General features: G+C 36.6%; 1 protein-coding gene across 6 annotated transcripts in view; it reads left to right on the top strand.

Annotated features, from left to right (window-relative positions):
• The window catches only part of LOC117170140 (E3 ubiquitin-protein ligase UBR2), a 34,737-nt gene extending 24,346 nt beyond the window's left edge, over positions 1 to 10,391 (top strand). For 5 of the 6 annotated variants that reach the window (XM_033356685.1, XM_033356683.1, XM_033356684.1 and 2 more), the window contains one exon: positions 523 to 7,567. In XM_033356685.1, the coding sequence (XP_033212576.1) occupies positions 556 to 5,937 (5,382 nt within the window). In that variant the 5' untranslated portion in view covers positions 523 to 555 and the 3' untranslated portion in view covers positions 5,938 to 7,567. Of the gene's footprint in view, positions 1 to 522; positions 7,568 to 8,350 lie in introns of those variants that run through there. The other variant, XR_004466725.1, reaches the window with a different exon arrangement.
• The last annotated feature ends 522 nt before the right edge of the window (positions 10,392 to 10,913 follow it).

Raw genomic sequence — 10,913 nt, 5'->3', positions numbered from 1 at the left:
CCCCCCCCCCCCTCTTTCATGCGAAGTCTTTTAAGAATTCCCCACCTTTTATTCAACAAGACGTCTTATGTAATTTTATTTTGAAACGCGTTGTTTTCTTAAAACAAATTATCCTAATATTACAGCTCCTAACATTACAGTATTTTGAATGATGCTAGGGTAGGAGAATCGGTAAATAGTCTTTCTAATAGTTAATTAATACTTTTTTTTCTGAAAATATGGATAAAGGCCATTATGACATATTAGATTGTTTGAACTCTTCCTTTCTAAGCCAGTAAAAAAAAATTTATAATCTATTATATGGACTATAGTCTATCTATTACTTTTTGGGACTATTCGTACAGTAATTCCGGACAAATAGCTAATAGTGAGGAAATATTTTACTATTCGTTCGACATTTCCTGACGACGAGATAGGTCTAAAAATTGTCAGTAGTGGAAAACATTCCTTAATTACATTTTTACATTTACAGCCAGCGTAACTGACTTACAAATCTTGATATATTTTCTTTTATATTTTCAGCATCGTGTACAAAGACTTGATAACCAGCAAAGGATGAATGAGGAAAATGAGCAGAGTGAGCAAAGTCAAAACTGTGAAGCGATGGAGCACTCGCCATCCCTGCCAATATTTTCTAACTCTCACAAACCATGCGTCAACGTATGGATGGATAAAATGAACAAAGGAGTACTCTCACCTTCCCATTTCAAGGAACATTGGAGAATTTGGGTGCCTAAAATTTATAGTCCTGAACCAAACGATGATTGTCTTGACTGGAATTTTGACGAAGATACTGCTCAGAAGATGCTCTTCAACACTCTTGAAGAGTTCATCTGTAACGGAGAACCCCAGGTAGTTCTTAAGCTCTTGAGTCAACTGGATAACCCTCCGTCTGTTTGTGGAAGAGTTTTCAAAATGGGTGAGCCAACTTACAACTGTAGAGAGTGTGGAATGGATTCGACTTGCGTCTTGTGTGTCAACTGTTTTAAACAGTCTGCGCATCGCTTCCATAAATATAAAATGGGAACGTCCACTGGAGGAGGTTGCTGCGATTGCGGAGACACTGAAGCTTGGAAAAAAGAGCCCTTTTGTAAAATTCATCTAGCTGGCACTCAATCAAAAGAGTCCGGTGCCTGTAAATTGCCGCAGGATGTTACTGACAGAGCTGTAGCTACATTCGAAGCTGTTCTAAAATATTGTTATGAATTATTGTCTTTAGAACATACACCAGGGCTGCCCTCGGATTTATTAGTCAAGGATACCGATGAGAATCCACTTGGACTTTTAGCTACTGCTGATACATATTGCACAGTCCTTTACAACGACGAGATGCACACGTTCGATCAAGTTATAAGCACACTCACCCGCGTGATAAAGTGTTCCCAACGAGACGCTATAGAGTTTGTGACCAACATTGATAGGGAGGGTAGAGCAGTTGTCAAGTGCTCTGGATTTTCCCATTGCAATGAACTCAAGTCTGAAATAGAAAAATTCATGTCTCGAAGTAACAATCGGCCCCTAAAAGTCCTTGTAGCGCATGCACATGTGATAGCTCATCAGATATTTGCCATGAAATTACTAGGATGGCTACAGGGATTTATAAGTCTTTGTGAAGGGTTCAGAGTTATATTTAGCAACATTGCGCTAAACACCAAACTGCCAGAAATGACTATTGTTGAGGGTATTTTAACAAGAGATTCTCAACTCTGGAAGTCAGCTAGAACCGCTTGGCACCGGCTGTTCATCTCCGGGATGCTAATGGAGTACGAAAGCAAAAAATCCTTGGCAATCGTCTTCACTCAGAGGTACGGATCAGTAATGAAAGATTTCATCCGAGACGATCACGATCACTCCTTTTCTATAGTATCTTTTTCCGTGCAGCTCTTTACTGCTCCAACTCTAGCTCATCATTTAATAGCACATCATGATGTATTGTTTATACTTTTGAATACCTTTATTTCTGAAAGTTCAAGGAAGTGCAATGCAGCTGGGAAATTAGAGTTTGAGAGGAATTCTCCGAATATAGCTTTTAAAAGAGCGCAGTACATTCTTTATGATCTGCGATATTTGTTGAGCGTCAAGCCTGAAGTATGGACCGATGATTTGCGACGTGGGTTCTTACAGGGGGTCAACTTATTACTGACACTATTGTGTAGTATGCAGTGGATGGATGCTGTCCTTAGGCAAGTTGGTCAGCACATGGAATATGAACCAGAGTGGGAATCAGCCTTTAATCTCCACATCAAGCTATCACCTGTGATAAGTCTCGCCTTAGAATGGTGTGGATCTGATAAACTGGTTTTAACGAAAGCGTTTAGATTAGTCCTGAAGAAACTCTACGAGCAACCTGGAAACGACACCAAGCGTTGCCAAGTCAGAGAACTAGCGAATTATAGCACCTCCTGCATACAATATGACGTATCATCAGAACCGGTGTCTATACACCTTCCGCTTTCTAGATTCCTCGCAGGACTTTTTCTGTATCTCGAGCAGCATGATCTTCACTTCCAAAGTCCGGAGTTTATGATTCCAACGAAGCCTACTCCCGAGCAAATAATCGAACCTGTATTAAGAGCTCAAACGATGATCTCTCAGGTTCATGCTGCCATGTGGAGAAGGAACGGATATTCGCTCCTTAACCAGCTTTACTTCTACCATAATGTCAAATGCCGCACTGAAATGTTGGATAGAGACATAATACTACTTCAGGCTGGCGCATCACTGATAGAGAACAACGAATTTTTAATCCACATTTTGAATAAATTCAATCTTCTGAACTGGGCTGACCCTGAATTCGAAATCAATACCTTGAAGAACCCAGAAGAGGACAGCATCAGACAAACGATTAACTTAGTGGAGGAATTTCTTGGTCTTTTAAACACCATCGTCGGAGAGAGACACGTTCCAGGAGTTGGGCAGATCAGCGAGGATGATCGCCTGAGAAAAGAAATCATGCAACAGCTGTGCATTAAACCGCTTTCTCACTCGGAACTGAACAAGACTTTGCCGGACGATGTTCACCACGAAACTGGAATGGAGAGAGTGATAGATGATGTAGCGGACTTCAAGAAACCATCACAGTCATCCGGAGGAAAAGGAGTCTATGAGCTAAAACCGGATTTATACTTAGAATACAATGTTTTCTTTTATCATTACACCAAAGAAGAACTGAGTAAGTCAGAAGAGGCACAGCGAAAACGACGAAAGGCAGCAGGCGAACTGGAATGCTGTCCGCCCCCCAAGTTACCTAAACTAACTGAAACTTTCAGTCTAGTTGCAAATTTACTTCAGTGCGATATTATGTTTCACGTAATGCAAACAGTACTTGAGCGTGCTCTTAACTTACGAGCCAGAAGTTACTCTGAACCCCAAGTGCACAAAATACTCCACTTGATAGGTTATGCTTTACAAGAACAAGAATCTGGAAATTATCCCTTTTTGAACTTTACCAGCAGAGCTACTAAGTGGAATATATACAAACTTTTGCAAGACCTTTCAAGTAGTCCGCGAATAGATGCACATGCTGATTTGCTCACATGGGTTTTAGGAAAATATCGAGAGGTTGCTGGTTCTTCATTAATGGAAGCTACACCCGAGTCATCTGCACGACAAACTGAAAAACCATGTGACACGGAGTCTAACAAGAACGATAAAGAAGAGAGAACAAAAATGGCAGCGCAGAAGAGAGCCAAGATTATGGCGCAGATTGCGGCCATGCAGAAACGATTCATGAAGAAGAATGCCAAATTATTTGAAGAGACTGCTTTGGATATCGACAATAGCAACGACCAAGGATCTACCATGGATCTCAGCGAATGCACTCAGGATGCAACGGTTGCACTTGGTCCTCACCAGACTAGCCGAATGTGTGAAAAGAAAACAGATACCTGTATTTTATGCCAAGAAGATCAGATGGTAACATCTTCAGGTCCAGCTATGGTATTAGCTGCTTTTGTCCAGCAATCCACTGTGTTATGTCAAAATAGGAAAAATCTAACTGAAGCAGATCCGCTTTATTTATCAGCCAACCTAAGTGCATCGCCTCACACTCGAACCTGTGGCCATGTGATGCATGCTCGTTGCTGGCAAAAGTATTTCGAAAATGTGCTTAATAAGGAAAACAGAAGGCCATATCGACTGAGGCAACCTTCTAGTTTCGACGTAGAGAAACAAGAGTATCTCTGCCCTCTTTGTGAATGCCTTAGTAACACTGTTTTGCCTCTCTTGCCAGCATTGGGTAGTTTGCAACCAACAATTGACCCACCAGATATAAGTTTTGAAACATGGTTAGATGCTCTAAGACTATCTCTCAGTTGCAAGGGTAAGAGGAGCCAAGATGCAACCGAACCACCAAAAACCTTGCACGACCGTTACTGTCGTTATTGTACAAATGTAACATCGCAGGATTCCGCTGCAGAAGTGGCTTCTCCAGGTACTGAAGCTATTTCTTGTCCAATAAAGAAGATTATTGATGAACTAGGAGATGCTGGACTTGTTTTCGAAACTCTTTACTCGCCACCAGGTCCAAGTATTTCGAAAAATCTAGTATCTATGATTCACATCTTCGCGCAGGCAACTTATACAAAAGGCCTAAATGTTAAAGCCCATGAAGGAGATTCAAGAGTGTCTCTTTTAGCCTGGAAGTCAACAGCCTACACTGTTCATGCGATAGAATTTTTATTAAGAGATACAGAAAAGCCTCTTTTGGGAGCTTTGTCTTCGAGGCAAAGGGACAGTTTAGAAGGGCTTGCGAGGATTTCAGCTGTGGTGGGTTCAACGTGGGCTGGTTCCACTTCGGAATCTGATATTCCTTACGACGACATGACTATACCTAATCATGCACTATCTCTACTCACCATGCTGCTAGAAAATCCACCCGATGGTGCCTGCATCTACGACTGGGATCCATTTGGAGTTCTTGTACCACTCATAAATTCCCTACCAAGTTTATTCAACACCAAGTCAACTGAACGACCTTCTGTCCTCACCGGAGGAATCGCCGAGCTTTACGCTTTAAAATTAGTATTTATTGCTTTGATAGTTAAAATTTTACTGACTACAGATTTCACGGAGAACGAGGTGATGGATGTGGATTCCCAAGAGGCAGATGAAGGTGAAAACTGCAACTCTCTTCTTGCCTTGGCTCAGGCGTTGAGCATTTCCGTCGGAGGTCAATTTATCTCGGAACTCTGGAGACGAGTCAAAGAAGCCTGCTTGCCCTTTTTGAGATGCTGTGCTTTATACTTCCATTACGTAACGGACGTACCAGCCCCCGTGGAATTGACCAGGAAAGGCGGTGACAAGTTTGAGAATATTTGTAAATACTTGGGTCTTCCGACTACGTGCAATGGATTGTTAGATTTGGAAGTTGTTTTGAAGTTAGCAAAGATCTGGGCAAATCATCCGAACGTTCAAAGCGCGCAAGCGAAGCAATTTGCAGTTAAGGAACCGCTGAAAGTAAACAAACTGGTTGATCTTCCAGATGATTACAGTGAGCTGATAAACATGGTTTCTTTGTTCGCGTGTCCGAACAGCGATCGTGAAGACTCCAGGAATCCAACCATGTGTCTTGTTTGCGGAGATATGTTGTGCTCACAGAGTTACTGTTGTCAGACTGAATTAAATAAACTGATGGTTGGTGCTTGCTCTTACCATGCAAGCAAGTGTGGCGCCGGTGTCAGCGTCTTTTTAAGAGTTCGCGAGTGTGAGATTCTGTACATGAGGAGTCCAAACCGCGGATCTTTTGCCTGCCCACCTTATCTTGACGAGTACGGAGAAACGGATCAAGGTTTGCGTAGAGGGAATCCCATGAGACTTTGCAGGGATAAATATAAGCAATTAAATCAACTTTGGTTAGGTCACGGACTGCATGAGGCTATTGCTAGAGCTATAGAATCTTCCAACAATCTGATGTCTACGCAGTGGCATCATCTATAACTATTTCCGAAGTCTTTGCAAAATTAAACGTGGACTTTTAACCAAAAATAATACTAAATCTACTTTTAGTCTAAGTAAGAAAATAGCAAGTAGTATTAAACAATTGTTAATTTTTTCCAAATATACACACGAGATTGATTAAAATATTTTGTTTCAAGGTAAACGCGTTAAAGTCTGTATATTTCAGGTATTAAATGTTACTTGTAAAGCTTGGAAAAGGAGACAGAAGAGAACCCAAAAATTCAGTAATCAGCTTATTGATTTGAATTTATTGGGGTCTTATTATGTCCTTTTAGAAATTTTATATTACAGTCACGACTTTTTAAATTCCTTTATAATTACTAATGAAAAGGTTTTTGTGACTTGCAAGCAGATACATAACTGACGAAAGATTGGGTGTAATTACTGCAAATAGATTCAACTGAAATTCATTTGAAGAAGTTTTAAAGGAACTTCAAACAAAATGATATAATTTTTAAATGATCTCGAATGTTACTGATAGTAGTTCAAAAATGCATTATTTTTTCTCCAATTAAAAGTTTATTAAGCCGCTGGAATTTTAAAAAAAAATTATTAACAGGACTTAGATTAATGCCTGTGTAAACTAAAACGCCCTTTCAAATGGGTTGTGTTATCCTGTTTTTGTTCCATTTATTCAACCAAATTTCTTTCTTCTTATGCTCAACAGAGTATTTTAGTTTCGTCTCGACCAAACTTCTTTGAAAAGATTCTTAAGAAAGAACAGATATGGTAAATATTTTAAGCATACCACTTAAAGGCAGGAATTTTTAAAATGACAATTCAATTAATAAAGGTAATAGAAATTTGTTTTATTTAACACGAGGATTCAAGAGAAAAAATCATGTTTGAAATTAACAGATCATTATCATAACAATGAATATTCAATATCCAATTTTTTATCCACTTATAAGTAGAATAATTGTTACATGGTTTACCGTAGGAAAAACTTTCGGTACATATTGCAGTCAGTATATATAAGATTCAAAAACTTGAAGGGTATTTTGATGGTCCGAATTAATTTTTATACAAAAATTTAATGTAAAAACACAACTATCAAAGCAGTAAAATCAGGATATAAAATGCAGACTTTTTTTTTATTATTTTCAATTTTATTAGATTAACGCACAAGTTCTCTCCTATTTAATGCTTTTCAGTAGTAATTTCTCATAAAATGTGAGGGAATTTTCCAGGCAGAAGAATGGTGTAAAATACGCAATTTTTCTAGTTTTCATATATTTGAAGAGAAAAAAGATGCTGCTTTTCTATACATGTATTATACATTATCACATTAGTTATTTTTATAAATTTTTTGATTGAACATTAATTGCGAGTTTCTTTCCTTGATTTTAAGATTCTTGCTCTCATTGTTACGAAAGAGTCTGGTGCCTGCAATATGTTATAGTATAAGAAATTCAAATATTTAAAATTTCGTGAACTTAGATTTTATTTCGGCTGCATCGTTTTAAAAATTGTATTCTAGCATTAAACACATTAAAACACTATTCTTGATGTGTTGGAATGTTTGCAAGAAGTAACGAAATCTTGTAAAAGAAATTTGTAAATATTTTTCTTCGTTTTCTATGATAAATAATAAAAGATGTTTGTTTAATTATTTTGTATTGCATCAATTTATATTCAGGGGCATTATATAGGGTGTCCTAAGAAAAATAAATAGAAAATTCCTGTTCCAAAAATCGGTTGGAAGTTTTAGCTTTTCAGTTATAAAATATTCAAGCTAGTCTTGCTGGCGTGAGCGAGAGTCCAACGTAGACAAGTGACCGCTGTTCTCCCGTCGCTAACCCCACTTTGGCGCTCGCTTCAATAACACTGCGTTGGACTCCCGCTTTCGTACGCATGTCTGTTTACACCACGCTCTTAAATTGTCCAGCCTAAAGATTTTATAACTCAAAAACTAAAACTTCAACTGATTTTTGGAAAGGAATGGTCGATTTATTATTTTTATTTTATACAGCTATATAAGTCAGGCTATGTAAGGATTTCAGTCAATTATCGCTAATATGGTCGGTCTTACGCTCAACTAAAAGTCAAATAAAATGTAAAAAACATTTATTTTTCAAAAAAGAAATCTTCTAGATTTCGAGAAACACTGCGGGTCTTTTTCAAAAGTCGGTAAAAACAAATCTGTAATTCAAAAAGGAAGGAAATTTTAAGTCAAATAATTTATGTCAATATTAAAACACAAGTTCTACAAACATGAAATTAAAATAGTTATTATCATACCTGGGTCAAAAAAATTGAAGTGTTTATAAAAAATCTTTTTTTTTTTTAAATAGTAAAAATAAACATTCTTCTCAATTGAAGCCTTAAGGATTTTGCGGAGGATCCAATAATTTACAAAAGTGTCACATTATAACTGTTGTAATGTTCACAGACGGACGATATAAGTCAAACTGATCTGAAGGACATTAATTGTAGAGATGGCATGGACAAATGTTAATAAATATCTGATGAAAAGGCGCGCCAAAGCTTAGGAATAAGAAGTTAATGAGAAGAAAATGAGAAGTTAATTCATAGTATTTTGGTAAATTTGATTTATATTCATTATTTCGGTTTTTAAATTTATTGAATTTTTCATATATTTATTGATATAAATTGATTCGATGAATCCTCTTTAAAAAATTTGTTTTCTCTAGCCAAAATTGTTATGTTATCAAAATCAGAAAGGTGATTACTTTTCCTTGAATTTTGTGACAAACCTGTATTTAAAATGCATCTATCGACTGAACCTTCTATTAAGGGGGTCACCCCGTGTGACCGCTTGTTTTTTTTACCTTCTTTGGGATTTTTTTTTTGACGAACGATAACAATATATAACTTCAAACTTGTCATTATATATTTATTCAAATTTGAACAGAAAATTGTGCAAGTTTGAACCCAAAATCTTTATTATAAATGCGTATGGCGCTACTCCGAAAACACCCATGTAAAAAAAGTGTGTTCATGACCGGCAAGATTCCGGGCGAACGGCTTTTTTGAAGTCAAAAAACCAAACGGCATTTTAATCTGTGAAGCTGTGGCCATCGCCTGAACTACGATATTTTGAAAATATTGAAAATTGAGTAATTGACACGGTTTTGATTTTTTTTCAAATTTCATGATTTTTTCGAATATTTTCTTACGAAAAAAAACGGCTTAGGATTTTTTAATTATCCTAGTTCAGGCGATGCGTACACATGTGCCGAATCTACCCTACAAACTTCAAAGCAATTGGTCAAACCGTTTTTGAGATATCATGCCGGCCAATTGGAAAAACGTGGTTTCGAGAAAAATGCGTTTGAAAGTTCAAGAACGCGTTAAACAATGAAGTACATATGTAGGAATAAATTTAGGCAACAAAAAAAATCGATCTTTTCGACCAAACACACCGGGTCACCCCCTTAAACCGATCTTTTGTCTAAACATATGATAGGATTCAAAATTTAAGTAACTACCTGACAGAGATGGTTTTTTGTGCCAATTTGTTATTAGGTTTCGATTATTTATTTTTTGTATCTTTAAAGATGAAAAATGTAATTTGCTGTTTTTTCTATCTCGAGTGTAAACTGAATGGAATCCTCGATACTGTTAAAGACGTTTAAAAGTTCTATAATTTTATTAGTGGGTACAACTGTAAATACATCATCAACGTAACGTTTATAAAGAATCGGTTTGAAAGATATAATTTTGATAAGGCTCTTTTTTTCATATCTTTCATAACCAGGATTGATACCACACTTCTCTGCAGTATCACGCTTACCAAACAATCGGTCCTAAGGACCCAGGCGAAGAAAATCGCTATAAAAAAAGCAAAAACCAATTTAATATTTTTCTTGAAATTTTTGTTAGAACTTCTCAAGAACTAACTTTAAAAGATCATGTAGGTCGTATAGCCAATAATTATATTTAAATATACTTTGAAAAAAGTTCAAGTCAAGAAAGTAGAAAAATGACTATTTTCATTAAAAAATTTATAACTTTTTTAATTTTCGATATTAAGGGCTAAGGAATTAGGTAAGTCTTCTGCTGATGTACCACTACAAGAAAAAAAGTAGTTTAGTGGATCTTTCAAAAGGTACATTTATTTTAAGGAATGAATGACGACAAAACGGGAAAAAATGAACCGTCCGTTTTTGTCGACGTACTCTATTGTATTACCTATTACAAAAAAATATTTATACAAATTATTGATGAATTCTTGAATTTATGCAAAGTAGGCATGCAATTAAGACGCATTCATTACACATGGAGACGCTGTGATCGTGGCAAACAGTGCGCTTACAAGATGCACATCCAGTTTTTGCTTTTTCTATCTTTTGCTGTACTACAAAGAGCAGCGCGTCGTTGTACATCTTTTGTTGAAAGAAAAAACTGTGTTATTAAAAACAGTTATTACAGCAACTAATATTTTATTTTTTGATATTTTTGTAAGATCTTTTATTTAAATTAAAATTCTCTTTAATACGATCTAAGGCTGTTTTTAACGAAGGATTCAGTTTTTTCTGAAGTTGGTTTTAGAATATTTGATCAGTATTTTTCTATATTGTAAGTCGGTGATCCAATTAAAAAAAAAAATTAATCTCCAATTTGGACCTGGCTTATGTACTTTAGGGAGTGCATAAGTTTTTTTCCACAACACTACTAACTATATGGGTTTTTAATCTGTAAGCAACTGACTCATTAATGTATTTTTTATTTTCTCATCTTGAAACAATATCATTGCATTTTTCATCAACTGTTGGAACTAAATTAGTTTTTACCCTTTTATATAAGTTGTTATTTTTCAAAATGTTCTCTCCCAGGAAAAAATAACCCATTGGGAAGATCACTGTGTGAATTGCGTATCCCTGCCGATAAAAAAGCACTGGTGAACGGCACTGGGTCGCGAGTGCCGCTTCAGTGACTGTTTGTGCTCATGTTCAGCACCTAAACAGCACTGAGAAGTGATGGGACGGTCT

This window comes from Belonocnema kinseyi, chromosome 3, assembly GCF_010883055.1.
Source record: "Belonocnema kinseyi isolate 2016_QV_RU_SX_M_011 chromosome 3, B_treatae_v1, whole genome shotgun sequence".
Classification (NCBI taxonomy): Eukaryota; Metazoa; Arthropoda; class Insecta; order Hymenoptera; family Cynipidae; genus Belonocnema; species Belonocnema kinseyi.
Note: the sequence above shows the minus strand (reverse complement) of the source record. Positions and strands in the feature narration are given on the sequence as shown.